General features: G+C 56.7%; 1 protein-coding gene across 1 annotated transcript in view; it reads right to left on the reverse strand.

Moving 5' to 3' along the window:
- Positions 1-5239: 5239 nt before the first annotated feature.
- The window catches only part of HS6ST1 (heparan sulfate 6-O-sulfotransferase 1), a 53546-nt gene continuing 36620 nt past the window's right edge, over positions 5240-22165 (reverse strand). The window contains exon 2 of the mRNA XM_055261254.2: positions 5240-8584. Within this exon, the coding sequence (XP_055117229.1) occupies positions 7876-8584 (709 nt within the window). The 3' untranslated portion in view covers positions 5240-7875. The remainder of the gene's footprint in view (positions 8585-22165) is intronic.

The raw sequence follows: 22165 nt of genomic DNA on the forward strand, positions 1-22165 counted from the left end.
GATAAAGTCTTAAGGTAGGCATCCCAAAGCTATTAGGGTGGTTCCACAATCATCAAGGACCTATCTTGTTGCTCGACCACCCTCACCACATGGCATCTTCTTCATGGTCCAACATGGTTGCTTGAGCTCCAGCCATTACATCCTCATCATAGCCATTCAGTAGGAGAAAGGGAGTAAGTTGCTTCTATTTCAGGATTGTCTCTCAAAGCTGCAAGGAACATTTCCTCTTGCAAACTGTTGGCGACAGGGTATAGTGACAGCACATGTCATTGTAAAGGGGGCTGGGAAGTGTAGTCTTGATCCTGGCTGGCTGTGTCACCGCTGATATGTAGTGGTTTTACTACTAAGGAAGGAGGGGAGAACAACTACCAAGGCACAGCTAGCAGGCTCTGCCACAATGCCTGAGTTTCAGATCTTCCAGGCAGAAAAACCCCTGCCCTCATGGAGTGCCCGCTGGAAAGGGACCGACTTCAGGCCACTTCCCGAGCTGCACTTCTCGGCAAATCCTAGAAGCAGCAGCCAGGCTGCGCAGGGCCGCTTCCTGAGCAAGCGCGTGAGTCACACAAGCGGCCTTTGTTAGCTCAGCCAGCTCTCCTGGAAGTCCTTCTCCCAGAGCCGAGGGCCCCTTCCAGCTCTTCCTGTGCCTGAGGCATCGTCAGGCGGTGCTGCCCGGAGAGGACGCTGTGCAGCAGTGGGCCGACCCGCTCAGCCCTCATGAACAACATTGCCTGGTGCTCCCCGGGTTGGGACCCGAGCCTTCGGGGCTTCTGGGGCTGGGCGGGCACCGCGGGGAACAAAGAAGCATTCCTGAGCCTGAGCCACACGGCTCCAGGCCGACTCCCTGGAGTCTTGGAGAGGCTTGTCTTGAATGCCTGGCTTTTTGTTTGAGAAAGAAAAGTGTTTTCCAAAGTCTCCAGGCTTCCTCTTGCATAGAAATCACAGGGCTCCGAGAAGCCACAGAGTGGGGTGGGAGGACAGGGCAGTGAGGACGCCCTGTCGCAGGGGACAGTGAGAAGGTGCAAGGTGGAGTCTGGGGGCACAGGTGAAAGGGAAGACACCCCACCTCAGCCCTCCATGGCTGTGGCCTCTGCTGGGACTGGGCGCTGGGAGATGGGCTGTGGCGCCTGCCTGGAATCCTGCGAGGGGCGTCTGGCAGGCCTGGCCGGGTGCAGTGCAGTAGACACGGCAGTGGGCCTTCAGACATGGTTGGGGTGCGAGGGGGACCTGGGGCTGAGGTGGGGGCTCAGAGCAGGGCATCCATCAGAGGGGACAGACTGGGCCAGAAGGGGTCTCTGTGTCTCGCCCAAGTCAAGAGACTAGACTCTGAGTTCCTGCCGCCCTGGACACCCCTGCAGTAGAGCTGCTCAAGGCAGAGGCTGGTGGTCCTGGTGAGACCAATGATCCCTTTACAAGGTGGGGTGAGGGGGACCATGTGTGAGCGCCCTGTCCCTGCTAGGGGACGACTGGTTTAACAGGATGTAGGTAGTTTCTTTAAAGAGGCCACGTTTTGGGCAAGTATGGGCAGTGCTGAATGAATTCAGACCCTCCTCTGGGTCTGCCCCAGGAGCCCAGGTCCCACCTGAAGCCCAAGGCCCGGGGCTGAGCTGGGAGTGTTCGTGCAGACAGAGCTGGAGGCCAGTGAAAGGCAGCAGGGAGCAGGGCGGGCAGGAGGGAGGCAGACAGGTGTCCTCTCAGCTTGGGGCTGGGAGCAGGATGGCAGGGCCCAGCAGGGCTGCATGGAAAACTGTCATGGCCCTTTAGGGGAAAGAAAGGGGAGAGAGAGGGACAGTGTGTGTGGGTGTTCCCACAGGAGAGGCTGGGCCCACAGGGTTTTGCTTGGCAGCGGCAAGGCAGTGGGTGGGGCCAGGATTCCGTGCTTTCAACAAGTCCCCCAGGTGGCTCATTTGTGGTGTTTTGTCCGCATTTGTGGGCAGGTGTGGGGCCAGGCCTGGCTCCCCCGATGCAGCCGGATCCTCACAGCAGCGTTCCCATTTTTTTTTTTGAGATGGAGTCTGTTGCCAGGTTGTAATGCAGTGGCATGATCTTGGATCAGTGCAACCTCCGCCTCCTGGGTTCAAGTGATTCTCCTGCCTCAGCCTCCCGAGTAGCTGGTATGACAGGCACCCGCCACCACTCCTGGCTAATTTTTTATATTTTTAGTAGAGATGGGGTTTTGCCATGTTGGCCAGGCTGGTTTCAAACTGTTGGCCTCAGGTGACCCGCCTGCCTTGGCCTCCCAAAATGCTGAGATTACAGGCAGGAGCCACTGCACCTGGCCCAGGCTTCCCATTTAACAGAGAAGGAAATGGAGGCACAGAAGCAAACAGCAGCCAGCGGTCCACTTGGAACCCAAGACCTCATCTGACAAAGCGACTCCTGCAGGTTTCTCTGCTGCTGCTACATGTCAGGGGAGTCAGACCCTGGCTTTCCCCGCAGGGGTGTCCTTGGAGCCCTGAGGTGAGGCCCTCCTAGGAAGGTGTCCTCATGTCATGTATACACTGTGTGCCCCCTGAGTCCTCCTAGTCTGGAAGCTTCCCGAGTCCAGGTGTACACTCCCAGGAGAGGACTTGGGGCTCCCACCTTTGCGAGGGTGGCCTGAGGATGGGCTCCTCTCTGTGCTACAATGAAGGGGACTGGGGCCCCAAGCTAGGCACCTGGGAGACCACACATAGGTAGGGGTAGTTGGGGCCCAGCTTCCCCGAGGAAGAGAAGCCAGCGCTGTGTGTAGAGGTGCCCCCAGCTAAGCAGGGTGTGAGGACTGATGCTGGCCTGATGGCTTTGGCATGAAGCCCAAGGGGAGCAGTGGGGAGCAGGCCCAGCAGGCCCATCCAGGGACAGGGCCGTGGCTGGCCATGGCTGGAGCATCCAGTGTGAAGACAGAACGCCGGGGTGGGAGGGATGAGGCATGTGGCGCTGGCCACGAGGCTGGGTGGTGGAGGAGCTGCCTTTGTCCAAACCCAGAGGCCCGGGAGCAAGGACAGATGCGGGTTTCCTTGGCACAATAGAAGGGGGCAGGGGACATCGGAGGATCGGGTGAGCCTGACGCTCACAGTGGGGACTCTATGGCAGTGGGCAGGAAGTGGAGATGAGGGCTGGGCAGGGGGCAGGCCTGAGCCTCCTGGGTTTTTGGCTCAGGTGGACTTTATTTATTTATTTATTTATTGAGAGAGTCTTGCTCTGTTGCCCAGGCTGGAGTGCAGTGGCATGATCTCGGCTCACTGCAACTCCTGCCACCCGGGTTCAAGCGATTCTCCTGCCTCAGCCTCTCCAGTAGCTAGGATTACAGGAGCGCGTCACCACACCCGGCTGTATATTTTTGGTTAGAGACAGGGTTTTACCATGTTGGCCAGACTGGTCTCGAACTCCTGACCTCAAGTGATCTGCCTGCCTCGGCCTCCCAAAGTGCTGGGATTACAGGCGTGAGCCACCACACCTGGCCTCAGGTGGACTTTTAATAAAGTGGCCTTTGGCCAGGTGACAGAACGAGGTGTTTCTGTCCCGGGAGAGGACTTGGGGCAGTGCTGTCATTAAAAAAAAAAAAAAAAAAAAAGGTGGCCTTCAACTCTAAAGAGAAGTAGGGAGAGAAAAACCCCCTTTTTGAGTGAGGTATTTTCAGGTCTGATTTCACCTTTGATCATGACACTGGCCCTACAGAGCCCAGTGGTACTATCAGAAAGTGGAGGAAGCTTCCATCATGGCTCCCCCAAGGGAGGAGCCAGGCTGAGGGCTGGTCCACACCCCAAATAAACCTCTGCGTGAAGTGTCTGGGAAGGACCCGGGAGTTCCTCTTGGCGTCTGGCCTCTGCTCCTCCCTTCCGCACTCTACCTAGGCGTGAGCAGGTGTGTTGACGTGGAGTCTGAGACTGGGGTTTTAAGAAGGCAGCTACATTGACTCCTGCCCTACTTGTGCCGTGACCCTCCCAGAAACAGCTTGGTGACCTTTGTCACTGGGATGACGGCGGGTACAAGCCGTGACCCTCCCAGAAACACCCCGGTGACCTTTGTCACTGGGATGGTGGCAGGTACCAGCTGGCAGGTGACCACTATGGCTGGGTTTCCCCAGGGGCCCAGTGGGGAGGCTGGACTTCCCTCATCCAGGGAACAGAGCCACAGGTCACCTGGGCTGACAGAAGGTGCCTCGCCCAAGGGCCTTCCTGCCCAATTTCACCAAATCTGACTACTAGGAAACTGACATCTGCAGGCTTTTTTTTTTTTTTGAGGAATCTTGCTCTGTCGCCCAGGCTGGACTGCAGTGGTGCGATCTCGGCTCACTGCAAGCTCCACCTCCCGGGTTCATGCCATTCTCCTGCCTCAGCCTCCTGAGCAGCTGAGGCTACAGGCGCCCACCACGCCCAGCTAATTTTTTGTATTTTTAATAGAGACGGGGTTTCACTGCGTTAGCCAGGATGGTCTCGATATCCTGACCTCGTGATCTGCCTGCCTTGGCCTCCCAAAGTGCTGGGATTACAGGTGTGAGCCACCGCGCCCGGCCAACATCAGCAGACCTTTTAAGACAACTGGTCTGTACTGGTCAAATATGTCAATCCTAAGAAAAATGGAAAAAAGAAGGGGTGCCTGGGACTCTCTCCTCCATTCAAGGAGACAGGAGAAGTACATGGAGCACCGTGTGGTCCTGGGGCTACGAAATGCTCTGAAGACATCTCTAGGACAACTGGAAGATCTGGATATTGGAAAATATTGTATTGTTATAAAACTTGGTGGGGGGCTGGGATAACAGGGTTGAGTTTTGTGGCAGAACGTCCTTAGGATACACGAGCCGATGGATTTAGGAGTGCAGTATTCTGAGGATCACAACCTACTTTCAGATGTTTCAGAAAAGCGTGTGCGTGTATGAGAAAGTGTGGGCACAGGATAAGAGAAGGTGAAAAATTTAGGCCAAGAGCATGTGGGTGTCCATGAACTATTCCTCCACTCTGTCATTTGAAATCTTTCAAAATTCCAAAAGACAAGGAGGGAAGAGGTTAATGAGAATGTAACTCAGTGGCACCTGCCTCCCTCTCAACTGGTGTCATCTTCCCAAATACTATCACTAATGATTAATAAATGGTTACTCTTTATGGTGATGACAAAGTCCCATTTTTTTCTTTCAGAATGACTTACTTAATGGGACTTTCCTCACTGAGCCTCCTGCTCCTGTGCAAAGCACCCCACCCTTGGGACTTGGTGTGAGACCCCACTGGGAGGGGCAGCTATGGCCGCAGAGACCACAGCACACCCGTCACTCCTTGTCAGGGTTTATTTCATCGGCTAACATTCATTCTCGACCTAGACAAAAACAATTAGATGATTATGACTTGCTTTTCCATCATCAACTCATTTTTTTTGTATGAATAACCAAAAAATTTCTTCAACACTTTTTTTTTTTTTAAGAAGAAGCTATAAATAAATAAAGCTTTAAACGATCCTGGGTTCAAGTTAAACAGTTCCAGTTCCCGAAAAGTTCACAGCCTTGTTTTGTGGGCAGTTCTGCTGTTCCTGGCTTCCCCCTCCAGGAGGGGATGTTTGCAGGTCTGGGGGTCCTGGAGACTAAGCTGTTAGCTCCACTGCCTGCCTGCTTCCGTCCTCGCAGCCCTGGGAGGGCCCCGGGTGGACAGAGTCCTTACAATTTAGGAGATGCTGCTGGCAAAGGAACCGTTGACCAAACGCAGGTGGCCTGAATGGGAAGTGCCAGGCTGGACACTCGGGGGCTGAGGGCACTGCCAGCTGCCGCCACCTCTGGACACCTCAGCCCGGCGCTGGCCTGAGAGGAGACTGCTTTCCAAATGCAGCGAAGAGACTGAGACAAGACCCGTGCTTCCGTGTCAATCGGGATGCGGGGCATAAGTTAACACATTCCAATACGTACAAAACAACCTGCGCTCAGGCCCGCGCACCCAGGAAGCCCATGGCGAAGGTGAGGCCACCTGAGCCAGGCCTCTGGCTGGGTGTCCACCTCCTGCCGGGAGGCCAAGGTGCCCCACGTGTCTTGTGCAAGACCTCACCATCCCCTGAACACATTCCTCCTCCTCCAAGGAGTGCACCCACCCCAATGTTGACTGTCCGAGCAGATTCCCATTGACCCTGGCCTCCCTTTGAAAGAGCCACACCACTAAATCCCCTTGGCACTCGCTTCCTTAGTGTGATGCATCCACCCAGGGAGGTGGCCCTGTGTGGCGCTGGCACGCTGTCCACCCTGCCCTGTTGACCACCCTGTCCTTGGACCCCAAAGTAAAATGGGGCCAGTGTAGGAGGCCTGAGGGTGGGGCCCTTATGCCAGACCTTCAGGAGTAGCAACCTCATCTGACCCCAGCTTCGCCTTCCTGTGCTGCAGAAGGCGCTTGCTCCCAAGACTATGGTGACCCACGTCTCCACCCCATGGTGGGGCAACTGTGGTGGCTGAGTGGAAGCTGGGGCAGGAGAGAGGACCCCCGCCAACCCCAGCCAGGCGGACTGAGCACACCAATCTGCTCTCTGGGGGATCCAGGGTGCCTGTGTGGGCCCTCCTAGAGACACCAGCTTGGCCTCCTAGGGCATAAGGAATGGGGACAGGGCACAGGGCACGTGCTTACAACGGATATGCAACATGGCTTTTAGTAGGGCCATTGCAGCCAGTGGGGAAACCTGCGGGGCTGCTGGGAACAGAGCATGGCCAGCCTTTTGCCAGGGGGTGGGGAGCATGGGGAAATCCAAGGAGAGCCAGGGTGGGGAGGGCTGAGTGTCTGTTGTCAGGGAGGCCACCTACAGCTGTTTTGCCAAGGCTAGTTGAGAATCTGAAAGCTCAAGTCCCCATTCCTGGCCATCCAGAGTCACTGTGGTCCGAGGGTATGGCTCCTGGGCAGGGGCTATGATTCCATGCTCCAGCCGATGGAAGCCTGATGAACTTAATCCGCACACTGGTGGGAGCAGTGGTATTTGAGCTCTTGAGTACGTGTCTCGGTGATGGGGCTGGGACAGCCTGCTAGCAAATCCCAGTGGGTCAGAAGGGAGAACAGAGGCAGGGGAGCCCTTGGTCCCCAGCCCTTCCAGTCTGAGCCAGGCCTGCCTGGATGGTCACCTCCAAAGGCCAGCCGGGGACTCACGTACAAGTGGCAGCATCCCTGGCCAAAGCCTCCCCACTCCTGGGCTGCCAGTCGGCCCATGGAAGGCCGGCAATGCAGCTCGGGCCCACTACCCAAACCCCTCCTTGGTCTGAGGACTGTAGGGAGTGGGTGGGGCCTGAACATCAGCTTTGGCCTCCTGACCCAAAGCATGAAGCAGGACCACGGGCCAGACAGGCGAGTAGGCTTCTTGGGGGCTGGATTCGAGTCTTCTCTGCCTCAGATGGGGTGGGCCCTGACCTTGAGGGAGCTACAGATGGGTGAGCTGGGGGCTCCCCAGGCCTTGGGACACTGGGGGCAGCCAGGAAGGGAGGGGCTATGGGATGGCCTGGAGCTGGGGCAGTTGCCAGAAGCTGGTCTCACTCCTAGTAGCCCGGACAGAGGAGCTAAGAGTGAGTGCTGTGTGCATAGTTGGTGAGGGGCACACTCCCGGCCTGGCAGGTCCACTTTCCGCTGTCCTCGTCTCTTGTGCAAACCTTCAGTTTTCGTGATAAATCCAAGGGGGCCAGGACAGCAGGCACAACACCTGCTCTGGAGGCCCTGCCCTGACCATGGCATCCATCGAGCACGCTTTCCTCTCACCCACTGGGCTGTACCTGTTGATTCCTCAAGCCCCCATCCCCGCCCAGCCCCACTATATCCCTGCTCTGTTTTTTTTTTTTCAGGACGCAGCTACCACTGTGGAGCAGGTTTGGGATGCTCTTCCCGTGACAGTCTTGGGTGGACCTGTCATCTGTCCTGTTCTATCCCCCACACCCCCCAAGAGGCCTCCCCGCCACTACCACTTCTCAATGATGTGGCTCATGTAGTCCTCGGTGGGCACGCGGCCCGGCTCGTCGGCGTCCTCCCGCGGCAGCGCCTCCTTGGCCCGGTGCAGCAGGCGCTCCTCGCGGCTCCTCAGGCGCTGTTCCCTGCGCTCCAGCTGCCGCTTGTACTGGTAGCGCTGCTGGAAGAGGTCCTTGGCGTAGTCATACAGCTGCATGTCCAGGTCGTTGAGCTCCTCGATGCGCCGGATGGTGTCCTCATCCACCTCCACGCCGCCCGCCCGCGTGCTGTTGTACTGCATGAAGGGCCGGATGAACTTGAGGTTGAACGTCCGCTCGAACAGGTACTGCGTCTTGCGCTGGAACTCGGTCAGGCCGAAGAAGGCCATGCCCCGCAGGTTCTTCTTGGCGCTCTCGAGCAGCAGCTGGGCCCGCTTGCCCTCGGGGATGAAGGACAGGTTGTAGCAGCCCACCAGGCTCAGGTCGGCCAGCATGCGCACCTGGCGGTTGTTGGCCAGGTTGTACGGGCAGTCCATGAACTCCTGCAGCGTGCAGCCCGACCAGTCCGTGCCCTCATAGCAGGGCGGCAGCTCCTCAGGTGTGGGAGTGCGCCCGTCACACATGTGCAACGACGTCTTCCACGTGGCACCCCTCTGCACATGCCGCCACTCGCTCAGGTAGCGGGACACGGGGTCTCGTAGCAGGGTGATGTAGTAGAACTTCCTGCAAGGAGACGGGGAGAGGAGGTGAGGGCTGTGACGCAGCATGAGGGGGGCTACCAGGGCTGCTATGAGTCAAAGTTCCCACTACAGGAGTTTGGGCTTCACCTCTGATGCCAACCAACTCTTGCATTTAGCTCTCAAACAGCCGTTTCAAAACCTGGTATCAGAGATGCCAAGGAGCATGCCACGGTCACATGGCTACCCAGGGTGACCACCACAGTGCCCTGCAGCACCTGGCCTGGCTCCTCTGGAGGGACAACCTTGACTTTTTTCTGCTGGTGGGTGGAGCCACCAATACCTCATCCAGGGAGGTCCCAGAGCCACAGCCGCCTGAGACCAGCAGTGTTCACCAGCTGTTTACAGCCTGGGCACGGTGCCACCCAAAGAGCTACTCAGCAGGAGCAGAGGGTGGGCAGGGGCCAGGGAGGGGCACCTCCAGTCCCAGTCCCAGGGTCCTGCCAAGGCTTGGTGGTGGGTGGGGGGGCCCAGCGGACCAGCCAGCCCAGGACCCCAGGGGAAGCCATGACTTTACAGTCTCCAACTCTACTTGGCGGGTTGTCCCCCAAGACGTCAACGCATTGCACAGTATGTAACGGTGCGTGCACAAGGGAGAAACGACCCAAGGAAGGCTCCACCTCCCACCCTCCCCTGCGTAGCAGGAGCCCAGCATGAAGCATGTCCTTGCCAGGCTCGCTATCATGCTGGACTGGAGGCGTCAAGACACTGGACAGGTGGGTCTAATGTGGTGGTGGCTGTGGATGTGCCTGGTGTGTGTGTGGGGTCAGCCCCGGGGGAGGCTGCAGTCATTCTTAGAGGGCTCCTCCTCCTGGCTCCTGTCCACACTGGGGTGGGTGGGCTTCAGGCCAAGGAGAACCAGGGCCGGGCAGGCAGCCTAGGAGCCCACAGGGCCCCTCACTGCCCGGGGGAGCAGCTCCAGAAGGGCCCTGACCCACCGCCAGGATTCCCCAGATGGCAACATGGAAGTGTACCCACACTGCTCCCGTCCTCCCCTCACACTGCCCTGGGCAGGGGCGAGGGTGGGGGGCATGGGGGGGACCCCGGGGAGCACAAAGTGCTTCTTGGTGTCCGCTGGCAACTGCCTGATCTGACCACACACCTCCGTGTGGGGAGGGAGGCACAGTGCCTGACAGGTGGTGCGGTGCCACTGCAGGCCACCCCCGCCTATGAGGACATGTCAGAAAGCCCCAGCGGGGGCAGCTCTGAAGCAGGTGGGGTAGCCAGTGATGGCTCCAGGGGCAGGCAGCAAGGCCAGCACTACTGCATGCAGACTGCCGAGGAAGGGACAGGCAGCTGTCATCCGCCCGGTGTTTTCTGTGGCCTGGCAGGCCCAGACTCTGCCCTTGAGGAGCTCCCAGGGGTGGAGGGAGGACCCGGCAGGACTGAGCTGACGACCCCAGGGTCAGGCACAGCCGGTCTCCAGGGGGCAGACAAGCTGTGGGCAGCAGGGGCGAGAGCAGGCCTCAGCTTCCCTGCTCCAGGCTCCCACTTCACATGCCCCAAGGCACACCTGGCCCTCCCCGAGCACCCTGCACCCACCGCCTGCCTGGTACCACCCATCCGTGCTGATGGCAGCAGCTCCTGGGCACTCAGGGCCTCAAGGGCCAGAGGGTGGGACCTTCTTCAGGTAACAGGTGAGACAAACGTTTTAGAAACAAAAATGACCAAGGGCCAGGGAGTAAGGGCCCGAGGCGGCTGGGGCAGGCTTCTGTCTCCCGCCTCGGGCTCACGAGGCCCTGACTGCTCAGAAGAGAGGCTATCCATGCCCTTCCTAGCTGACCCTGTGTCCAGGGGAGGCATAGGGCTGCATGGACCTCCGCTCCCCACTCCTGTGGGGCCCTGACCAAAAGGATGGAGACAGGCCAGTGTGGGGGGTTTCTTCTGAACACAGAAAACCAGTATGATGCGTCAACCAACAGAGAGGCTTGCCCTCCTAGCCCCAGCCAATGACCCTGTGAGTTACAGCCACAGGGACTCTGACTGGCCCCAAGGGTGACTCTGAGGGCAAGGACACGCTGTGCATGGTGCAGCAGGCCCTGTCCGGGAAGCACAAATGGCTCAGCTCCTCTCCCATTTTCAGCACCCCGTGCCCACAGGCGGGTCCTTCAGCCCCAGCCCCACACTCATTCAGGGACCATCCTCTGCAGCCCAAGGCATGCCTCCATCATGAGCTTCTCTGCCCATGGCCCAGAGAGGGTGAGTGACTTGCCCAGGGCCACAGAGTCATGACACTGGCCAGGGTCTGTGCTAGCTGATTGGAAGGCCCGCAGAGCAAGCTGCCCTGTGCCTGGTTAGCAGGAGGGACAGATCCCGTCAGAGGCCCGAGCATGCAAGGGCTTGGCACCCTGCAGATGGGGTCTCCCATGGTGTAGCCTGTGCCTGTGTGTGTGTATCGTGCAGGCTCCAGGAGACGCTGATGAGCCTTAGAGTCTCCTGGTCATGTCTGGAGCCACCTGGCCAGTGCTGGGCCTAATGACTGAGGGAGAAGGCAGGAGTGGTGTGAGGTCCCTCGGTGGAAGGGCTGCTTTTGCGCGGGTGGAGGGTCCGGGTCACCTGCCTGGCTCCCACCTGGGAATGCATGCAGGCACCAGCCTCAATCCAGCCTGTTCCTGGACAAGGGCCCTGGCTCCTCAGCTCTGGGGGTGCAGAACACGGGGGAGTGCGAGGGAGGGAGCACAAAGCGGGGAGCTCGTGGCCAGGCTGTGAGGTGTTTCTGCTCAGTTCTGTCCGCCCCTGCTGTCAAAGCCTCCAGCTTCATGGCAAGACAGACTCTACCTGCCCTCACCCTCCTGCTCACAGTGGGCGGCTACAGCCCCAGAAGAGGCAGCACTCAAAGCTGGGGCCGCCACCTACCACAATCCCGGCCTGCAGTGACTGGTGGGCACGAGGGCCCCGATGGACCCGAGGGCTTTCCCCCTCCTGGGATGAACTCATTCTTCAGGGGCACATGGTCTGACCACACCGTGGGTCTTGGCAGCCAAGCTCGAGCGGCTGCCACTAGGGCACATAACCGCAAATGCCAGGTCAGCACCAGAGTGCAGAGGGATGGAAGTGAAGCAGGCATCTTGGGAAGGGCCAGGACATGGCCTACGCCAACCCCACACCCAGGTCCCCTGGGGGTTCAGACGGTCCCTGGCCACCCAAAATCAGGAGCCTGGTGGTGAGGGCAGCCATGGGCCACAGCCACAAGGCTCCCTTCTCTAAGTCCCTTCTCCCTGGCAGCGACCTTTCCGAATGACAGCCTCCTCACCCCTGCGAAGCTCAGGGCCTCTGCCGCGGAGGGGCTGGAGCGTCCACCTGCTGCCCTCCCGATGTGGCCTGGTGCCCCCTCCTCTCCCCTCCCCAGCACCATCACGGTCTGCAGGTAGGAGCACACGGGTACATCATCCCTGGTCTCTGCATGGGCCATGCCCTTCACTGGAATGCCAGCATGAGTGACCGCCCCTTGGTCAGACCTCTCCTCCACCTTTAAGACCCAACTCAAAAAGATAAGCGGTTGCCAGTGCAGGAGTGCGAGAAGAGCCCAGAGCACTCAGCAGGCATGAGTGGTATGCACAGTGGGCCGGCTCTAGTAGCCCCAGATGGCACACGACCTACGGACCATCATGGGTGAGGGTGGCAGCAGGCTCAGTTACCACGTGTCCGACGGCAGCATCCTCTCTACGGAACACAGCTGAGGGGAACAAAGGCCTCTCTGCCTGCGTCTGCAGGGGCAGTGTCTTGAGGGGACAGTGAGACCCCGGTGCAACTAAGGCAGAGTTGGGGGCCAGAGACAGGGAGGAGAGGAGAGGGCTTGATTATCTGGGTCCAGCCATTGAAATGACTCGGGTTTTTCGTGTGTGAGACACTTAGAGAAGCCGTGAGCAATTTACTCTTTGGTTTCTGAAAAAGCTGGGAGGGTGAGCTGCTGAAGACAGACACTCATTTGAAAGCCATCTAAGTCTGGGGCCCTCAGAGCACTGGAGGTGACGTTTTCTCCTTTACTGCCCCAGGCCTGGCTGTCTCCTCTGCCAAGGCCTTCCGTGCACAGGAGGCCTAGCAGGCACCAACAGGGGCAACGGCGGGGGCAAGGGGCACCCGAGCCAGGCGAAACCCTCATGGTCCCTGGAATGACCAAGCCTGTCAGCCTCAACTGTCCTTCCTGCGCCTATGTCCCACATAACCCTTCTGGACCAAGGCCTCCCGCTGCAGGGACAGCTGCTGGGGAACCACACCAGGGAGGCAGGTGTGTGCAAAGATATCAGCAGTGCTGGCCCAGCGGCTCTGCATCTTGTAACAAAATGGTGCAATGGACACTGCGCCTGGGGGAGCCTGAGGAGCTGACCGAGGCCCCCGCCCTAAGGCCCAATGGCTTATGCTGTCTCCACGGCTCCCTGCGCACCTTCTCTGCTCAGAACATTGCCATGCCCTGGGTCCCCTGGTTCTGTCCCCTAGACACAGCCTGTGGTATAGACAAAGGGCCAGCCAGACTCTAGAAGCTGCTTGTGAGGCCAGCAGCCAAATGTGGGTGTTCCTGCCCCTTTCTGCAGATGTGATAGCTGATCCAGGCAGGGTGACCTGCCCTTGGCCACCATCCAGTTCCTAACTACCCCTGCCTGAATGGTATGGAAGACCCTACCTGGCACACCCCTCCACAGCCGGCGGGACTCTTTAGGAGCCAGAGGCGTCCAGTCCCATGCCCAACACGCAGAGCCCTCCCCTTCCCTCTGCCGAACACTGCAGGCACTGCTGGCCACAGGCATGTCCTGGCCATCCTCGGCCTGGTGCCCCAGCTCCACCTTGCCTTGTCCTCCGTCCTCTTTCCTCCATTGCATGCATTGCCAGATGCATCTGCTGTTTACTCTCCAGTTTGTCATCTGCCAAAAGGCGGGGTGGAGGTGTCAAACAAGCAGGAAGAGGATGGAGTGTGGTGAGGTACAGAGGATCCCCAAATGGCCCACTCCAGATCTAGGCAGCTCTCTGACATGTGCTCTCTGGAGGTGCCAAGGGGGCGGCAGCTCACGGCTCAGAGGTTCGAGGAATGGTCTGCACACTCAAGGTGGTCCCCAGCCCCTGCCCTCAGGAGCCCAGGCTCATCTAATCCCTGCCCCACACCCCCTGCTGAAGGGTCTGTGCCCCAGAGCAGTCTTCCCTGCACTGACACCTGCGACCCCACAAAGTAGGGGCTTTGTGCCTATCACTATCCAGCAGGGTCTGTCCATCCAGGTGCTCCAACTGCCTGCCAGCAAGGCTTCCAGAAAGAGGGGAGAGAGAAAATAGAGAATGATGAGAGAAATAACCAGAGTACATCATTCACTGAGACTGAAATGGCTGACCAAGTGCCGAGCAAATGAATGTGGGGACTGAACAGAGGACTAAAAAGTTGACCCTTGAAACATCTGGACAGAAAAAACAATACATAAATGGCATGCTTCTCGATCGCAATGCCATATGTTAGAAACCATTGGAGCACGGTCTTCAAAAGGCAGAGGGAAAATGACCAATTCAATTTCATACCCAGCCAAACTATCAATCAAGTGTGGACAGTAGAGACGTCTTCAGACATACAAAGACAGGAAATTTACCTTCTGTGAATCTTATTTTAGGAAGATCCTGGAGTAGGCATCTCATTTAGCAAAAAAGGAAAAGAAACAACAAAACAAACAAAAAAAAAACAAACTTGGAGCCAGGGGCTCCAACCCAGGGGGCAGTTCCAGGATGTCAGCAAAACATCCCACTGGGCCTGTCAGGAGCAGGGGGACAGAAGCTCTAGGAAAAAAGGGGCAAAGGCCGGGCGTGGTGGCTCACACCTGTAATCCCAGCACTTTGGGAGGCCAAGGTGGGTGGATCACTTGAGGTCAGGAGTTCGAGACTAGCCTGGCCAATGGTGGCAAAACCCTGTCTCTACTAAAAATACAAAAATTAGCTGGGAGTGGTGGCACATGTCTGTGTTCCCAGCTACTTGGGAGGTTGAGGCAGGAGAATCACTTGAATGCAGGAAATAGAGGTTGCAATGAGCTGAGATCGCACCTGGGTGACAGAGCAAGACTCCATCTCAGGAAAAAAAAAAAAAAAAAAAAAAAAAGGAGGTGGGGTGGAAGGGGAATGGACAGATGGCCTGACACAACTGACTATTTGGTGGGAAAAAATGAATGGTAGGTGTGTGGCAGATTCTGGAATCATTTGGAAAAAATTAATCCATGAAGATAGAAAATAAAGCAAGTAAAAAGACAAGGCAATCATTAATTCCAGGAAAAACAAAAAGTTATATAGAAAAGAAAATGAAGTACACTACTTGCCTCAGTGGTAAATGATGGTTTTGAAGGCATCATCATGTAAACAGTGATTACTGATTTAATAAAAACATGAGTTTTAACTGTATGTGGGTGATGGGTGGGGTGAGGACAGACTGTGTGAGGGTGTAAGAACGCTTCACCTTCATCTATCGAAACAAAGTAAACAGAGAATATCTAAATCAATACATTAAGAAATAGCACTATACGTTATTTAGAAATATGAAGGTAAACACCAGAAGTATACTGAGAAAGCTGCAAATGGTTTTCTGGAGAGGTTGGAAAGAGAAAGCAGATCTGCTGGCTTTCATCATAAGCCAATTGGAACGATCTGTTTTTAAGTACGTGTATGAATTACTTTAAAAAAATTAAAAGTAACAGAAAACAACGAGGAAACTGACCAACAAAGTGTATGGAAAGAGGCTCCACTGCATCAGTTACCAAGGGAGTGGCACAGGAAGCCACAGGCAATACGAGGAGAGCGGTGGGAAGGCAAAGCTGGGCAGCAGCAAGAGTAGGCACAAATGCAGGGCGACCCTCCTGCCATCTGCTTACAGATGTGAACGAGATGGTGAGAACAGTCATCTCCAAGTGTCTTCACTGGAAAGCAGAAGGTACACACTCCCCAAGGTGCGGTGAGTCCTCTCCCACATGCACACTGCAGAGGAATCTTGCTGTTCACACCAGGAGGTGTTGGGGAGGCTGCAGCAGCATTCTGCTAACAGCTCCAAATGCCCTCCACGGTGGCGTGCTCACCTCCACAGTGGCATACTCCACTCAGCAATAAAAATGAACAAATGGCAGCTACTCACAACACCATGGGGCACTGCACATCAGGACTGGATTATGACGGTAACGTGTATTTTATCAAGTTCTCAAAAATAAGAAAATCTCCAGAAAACACTATTCAGGGATACACGTATATATGTTGAAATTATTATTATTATTGAGAGTCTCGCTCTGTCGCCCAGGCTGGAGTGCAGTGGTGTGATCTTGGCTCACTGCAACCTCCGCCTCCTGGGTTCAATCAATTCTTCCGCCTCAGCCTCTGAGTAGCTGGGATTACTCGTGGTGGCGTGCACCACCATGTCCGGCTAATTTTTTCGTATTTTTAGTAGAGATGGGATTTCGCCATGTTGGCCAGGCTGTTCTCAAACTCCTGACCTCAGGTGATTAGCCTGCCTCGGCCTCCCAAAGTGTTGGGATGACAGGCGTGAGCCACTGAGCCCGGCCTGTTTTTTAAAAAAGTGATGAGCTGAAACAGGAAAATTCAAGTCAGCGGCTAGCCCTGGGGTGTGGGGCTGGGACGGCGCTGGGTGCTCACAGTGGCTTACGTGGTGCTGATCACGTCCTCATGCCTCCGGTGAGCAGCTGGGGGTACAGGTGTTCACTGTTACCATTTATTTCCTATGTATATTATGCAAGTTCTTTTGTATGTCCCAAACACTTCGTGTGAATAAAAGTTTAAAGAAAGGAAGAAAGACAAAATTGAGACTCTAGAAGGCAGCCTGAGAGGCCCAGCTGGCCTTCCAGGAAAACCAGTCTTGTCAAGCCAGAGCCTCCGTCCCCAGAGCTCCCTGCCCGTCTCTACCCATTGCTCTGCTTACAACCCCCTGCTACCTCCACGCCCAGCAGATTCCAGGCGTCTTCAGCACTTCCTCTCCCCTCTCCTCCCCTCCTACCAGCTACGCTGCTGCTGCTGCGGTGAGCAAGACAGGCTCCACGAAAGGGGTGGAGGGCCCCTGTGGGTATCAGTGACGGAGGACCACCTCAAGGGTGGCCAGTTTCCAGGGCAGTGGGGGTTGCCCTGAGGTTTAGTAACTAACCATGCATTAATGAGTCTGAATGCTCCGTGGCCACGCTGGGAAGGAACCACAGGTCCTGCCCAGCCCAAGCATCCGGCTGGTGGTTGGTTCACCGTCCAGGAGTAGGAGTGCCTTGGGGATGCAAACAGGGACACTTCTCTCCTAAGGGATCTCCCTCATTGCTGCCAACCTGATGCGGGAGGCCGGGGACCCTACCCAGTGACTTTGCTGGCAAACGATATTCTTTCAGGGTGGCAAACCTCTGGCATCTTCTGTGAGCACAGCCCTAAGCTGTGATCCTGCTGCATGGCCCCCACAGCACCCTGACATCCACAGCAGATCTCTGTGGACACCTATGTGTGCCATGTACTGGGACAGACCCAGGGCTCCCAGCGTTCACCCCTGAATGGGGCACACACTGGTCACTCGAGGGTGACAGGGAGACCCTGTCCGCACCACTGGCTGCTCACTACCACCATCCAGTCAGTGGGCAGCAGCTGTGATGTGTGGCCATCTCCGAGGTGCCCTATCTGCAGTGGGGGTCGCCTGTGTCTGTGCAGCCGGCCTATGTCCCTCCCTCTCACAAGTGACAGGAGGGGTCAGCCCCTGAGACCCTCTGTGGGTAACAGGGCAGCTTCTCCAAGGAGGGTGAAGATATGGCCAGTGGGGCTAAGGCACACAAGCAGGGCCAGACCAAGGAGGGTCTGGTTAACTCTATAGGAAAACGAGGTTGGATGAGTAATGGCCCTGAGTGCGAAACTCACATGGATTTCAAAAATGAAGCATGAACGTCAAAGAACTTGAAATGCGCTATGAAATAATTCTAGTCTGCACAAACTGCAGCTTCTTGTGACAGCCCACACACTTTGGCATTTAATTATGCTTGGTTTAATGCCTTCTGTGACCTGAAGCTGTTCTGACATTTTTCTGGGCACTGGTTTAGTGCACCCCACAATCAGGTAAGATCTAGGCACGGCTGTCAGAGCGTGGCCAGTTCTAAAGTCTGGATTCTTACAGGACAAACTTAGAACTGGCCTGGGAGCCCCACTCAAACACAGAGCACCCCAGGGAAAATCCTGCAGGTACAGCCCAGGAGCTCTGAGTGCCTTCCAGGCAGGAGGGCGGGGCAGGCAGGCAACAGCTGAGGCCAGCATCAACCAGGTCGGGCACTGTAGCCCATGGTACCTGTCCCTCGCTCCTCCAGTGAGTCATGCCCATGGCTGCAGGGGGCTTCATTTTGTCTCCTCTGCCTTCTAGTGCTGATCTGACGCAAACTCATGCCTGCATCTTCCTATTGCTGACTCTGCCTTCCGGAAGCTCAGGACTCCAGCCAGAAATGAGACTTCAAACCTGGTTCAGGGCATGTGGGAAGTCCAGAGCTGGGGTGGGGAAGGAGGGGCACAGGAGACTGGAGCCTGGTGAGGGGCTGGTGCAGTAACTCCACCTCTAGGAAGGTGCTGGCCCTGGAGGGAAGGGCCGAGACATGGCAGGGCTGCCTCAGAGGGTGTGCACTGGAGTGTGGGCTGTCACAGGGAGTCGTCACGGCCATGCAGGTGGAGGCCAAGGGCAGACACACAGCGGACGGTCCTGCGGCCCACGGCGGGGGTGCCGACAAGACCTGAAGATGTGGAGAAATGCCTGCACCAACCCCTGGAGCTGACTGTGGGGTTCCACGAGCAAGGGTCTATCCCCCTCCAATGTGCAGGACAACAGCACTCTGTGGTCATGGTTTTGTAAGATATATACATGCTCAGAAAAAACACCACCCAGGACAGGAATGGACTACTCAGTGGCTGTCTCGGCAGTGAGATAATGAATTTTTTTTCAAAATTTTACTATAAAAATGTTTGAACTGACAGGAGTTGAGAGTTCGGTGAAAACCCATAAGCCCAAATGTGACCATAACCTTTTCTTTATGTATTTCTATATTGTCTGTAATTAAACATTACATAAACAACCTGATAGGAAATATGACCCAAGAAGAAGTGATTTATATGAAATAATGTAATGAAGATCACAAAAGCCTCCCTGCTGCCTGGGACAGGGTGTAGGTTGCAAAGGGGCCATCAGACGGGGCCGGCCGCACCAGTCCTGCTTGCACTGCATTTGTCCAGGGTGTGCCCTGTCCTCAGGCCCCTCCCCTCTCATGCCCGAAGCTGATGGGGGTGCGGGGGTGGGTTCCATGAAACAAGGGTCTAACCCACAAGTTTCTAAACTCAGACCATGAAACAATGGCAATTTTTATACCAGTGCCAACAGAGGGGAAGCTCCCTAATTGTGGGTGAGGACGCTGTCATTTAGAGTCAGAATGACAGAACTATTTTTTTTTTTTTAAGAAATACTGTTGCATTACTTCTGACTCAGTTACTGAAAGAAAATGAATGGTTTTTCGTGGCTCAGAGGAAGAGTCCTTGGGGGCTGGCTTCAGTGAAACAACAAGCATGCGTGTCACATTCCAGCCCCCAAGGACAAGGACATGGCGTGGTGAGGGAAGCTCTGAGAGGGGCTCCGAAAGTCCTCTATTCCAATGGTGTGCTTTGATCTCCCAGGGACCAGGGGTCCCACCATGAGGACAGTGGCCACACCATGAAGGTTGCATCTCAGTGATTAGTTTTAAAAACCCTACTCCAGGCCAGGCATGCTGATGCGTACCTCCCGGCAGTCCCAGCTACCTGGAGGCTGAGGTGGGAGGATCACTTGAGCTCAGGAGTTCAAGGCTGCAGTAAGCTGTGATTGTGCCACTGCACTCCAGCCTGGGCAACAGAGCGAGACTCTGTCTCCCAACAAAACCAAACCTGGACTCCAAGAGCACCAGAAATTCAGAGAGGCAACCTGGGAGAACATTCCTCTGAGGACTGTGCGAGCACCCGGCCACAGTCAGCGACAGCACCTGCTTCCCCAGCCTGCCCTGACTGCTGGCCTTGCCCCAGGCCCATGGGACACCACAGGGATGGCTCTCTTCGGAAAGCAACCAGGCCTCAGTGAGGCCTGGGTCATCACAGGAAGGAAATGACAACCCTTAGGAGGATGCCAAAGCTGGGAGCTCACGGCCTAACACACCACCGGCACCCTCATCAGCACTGTCTGTGCCAACCCCGCCAGGGGCCCCCGGTGCCCATGCCTCTGACAGCACCAAGCAGTCCGGCTTCTGCCCAGTTTGTTAGAAAAAGCGGAAGTCTGATTTTGGCTCCAAGTCCCACTGTGGGGTGGAAGCCGCTGAGCGCCCCACTTGGGGCGGGTGTCCACCGCCTCTTTCCTGTGGCAGGAAGTGGCCCTTGGGCGTAGCTCTCCAGGGCCACAAGGCCGGGCTGGCTGTCTATGGTGTCATTCCCTCTAAGAGGGGGCACCTGCAGGTCCAGGAGGGCAGGGCGTGGGGAGACAGCCCAGAGGAGAGGACCTGCTCCCAGGAGGCACAGGCACGTGAGCCACTGCCTGAGAGGGAACGGCTTCCCCACCACTCTGGGGTGACACCTGTGCTGGTGTGCCTGCACCTGACCCAGTGCCACAGCACCAGGCCTGGCTTGGCCCGAGGGCAGGCAGCTCCTCCCCTCTGCCTGCAGAAAAACCCAGATCATCAAGTTCTGAGCTGGTGGCAGCAGGCTGGGGAGCCTATGCTGGGCTAAGGCTGTCCCTTCTTGGTGACGTCTGCAGAAGAGTAGTCAGATTTTTTTTTCATTAACTCAATCTGCTTCCAAACATATCCAGGTCTGGAGAGAGGCCCCATGACATCAGTGGTCAGGTGCTGTGTGGGCACAGGGGGCAGTCCTCACCCATGTGCTTCCTGGGAAGGCTGTGCTGCCCACACCCCTTCCAGAGAGCCCCCTCTTGCCTCAGGACACACACAGGGCAGGCAGAGCCTGCAGCTGATGGGACCTTTGGCAGGACACCCGGATGGACAGGTAAGGCTGACCCAACCCCAGGGAGCCCCTCACCAGTGACCTGACAGCCTGGGCGTGTCCCAGCTGGAGAGATGAGGAAGCGACACCAGAGAGGCCAAGGCCACCCAGCCCCTCCCAGCCCCTCAAGCGAGGGCTGGGCTTGGAGCTGGGTCAGCTGAGGTCCAGCCTCAGCCCAGCCCCTTGGCAGGAAGGGAGCAGCAGGGCTGAGGCCCATCTCCCTGCCCTGCCCCCTCTGGCAGACGGAGGCACCTGGGTCTGGACAGGACTGGCCAGCTGGTGCCTGCTGGCCTCATGATGCTGCTCCTGCTCTGCCTACCTCTAGCAAAGTGTGGCATGAGGGGCAGGGGCACCTCCTTGGCTCACCCAGGGGAGCTGAATTCTTACAGATGGGTGGAAAGGCAGTCCAGGTGGTACAGGGCTCTGTGCTCATGTGGCCCTCAAGAAACAGGCTTAGAAAACAGTGCAGAAAGTCCCTGAGGAGGAAGATGCCCAGGAGATGATGTGCAGCCAGATGTGGCTGTGTGACTGTCCAGCCATCAGGATGTCCTTAGAGACAGCCTTCTTTGCCTTGTTTTCCTCCTGCTGACTGGAAAGCGGATGTGACCGCTGAGCACCAGCAGTCACCTTGGACCATGAGGCAGAAGCCCCACTTTGTAGAGCAAAGAGAAAGAGCCTGGGTTCTTGGTGTTTCCTTGACGTTCCACCAGCCTGGTCTGCTTATGCTGGGCTCCCTTCCAGAGAGGGAAATAAAAAATAAACTGCTGCCCCGTTTTGGCCTCTGAACCTAATCCATCTATTCAGGGAGATACACCAGGGACCTGAATGAGATGACAGGGTGGGCTCCTGGGCGGGGCCAGGGGGGCCTGGCAGCAGCCTGGGCTCAGGAGTAACTGAATGATTAATTTACTGAACTCCTGGCGCTTTACCCAGTCACCCCATAGGCATGCATTATTCTCATTTTGCAGATGAGGAAACTGAGACCCAGAGAGATTCAATAACCAGCCCAGGCCACATGGCTGGTCAGGGCAACACTGGGATTGGAGCTCATGTCCACCTGGACCCCGGCTGTGGCTGACTGAAGAGAACTATTCACCTGCTGAGCCACAGCCTCCAGGCTGGGAAGGGCAGGCTGACCTTGCCAGTCCCCGGAGGCCAGGCAGATACAATGGTCTGGAAATGCTGCTCAGGACGCCCTGCTGACTACTGCCCAAACCATGGCCAGGGTGGTGTTTTCTGACTAGGAACAAAAATCACAGCCCGTTTCCTTAGAGCACAGTGCATCAGTGAAGAGTCAGAGTGGTCTGCATAAAGAAAAATCCACCTTCAGCCCTGCAGTGAAGACGCAGCAGTACCAGGCTGAACCACTTTAAACAGAAACTGTGGCTGTCCAGCAGCACCAGAGGGACAGAGCCGAAGCCCTGGACTCTGGCCCAACCTGGTGGTACCTCGCTGTGGGTCGCTAGGCGGGCCTCCCTCTGGCCTCCTAGACAGGGTCTCTCCAGTCCCTCACAGCCCTACCCAGCCCCCACCGGCCCGCGGCAGATGGTTGAAAATGCTGCGGGTGCAAAGCTGCGCTGCTGCCTGAGGA

This window comes from Symphalangus syndactylus, chromosome 22 (assembly GCF_028878055.3).
Source record: "Symphalangus syndactylus isolate Jambi chromosome 22, NHGRI_mSymSyn1-v2.1_pri, whole genome shotgun sequence".
NCBI lineage: Eukaryota > Metazoa > Chordata > Mammalia > Primates > Hylobatidae > Symphalangus > Symphalangus syndactylus.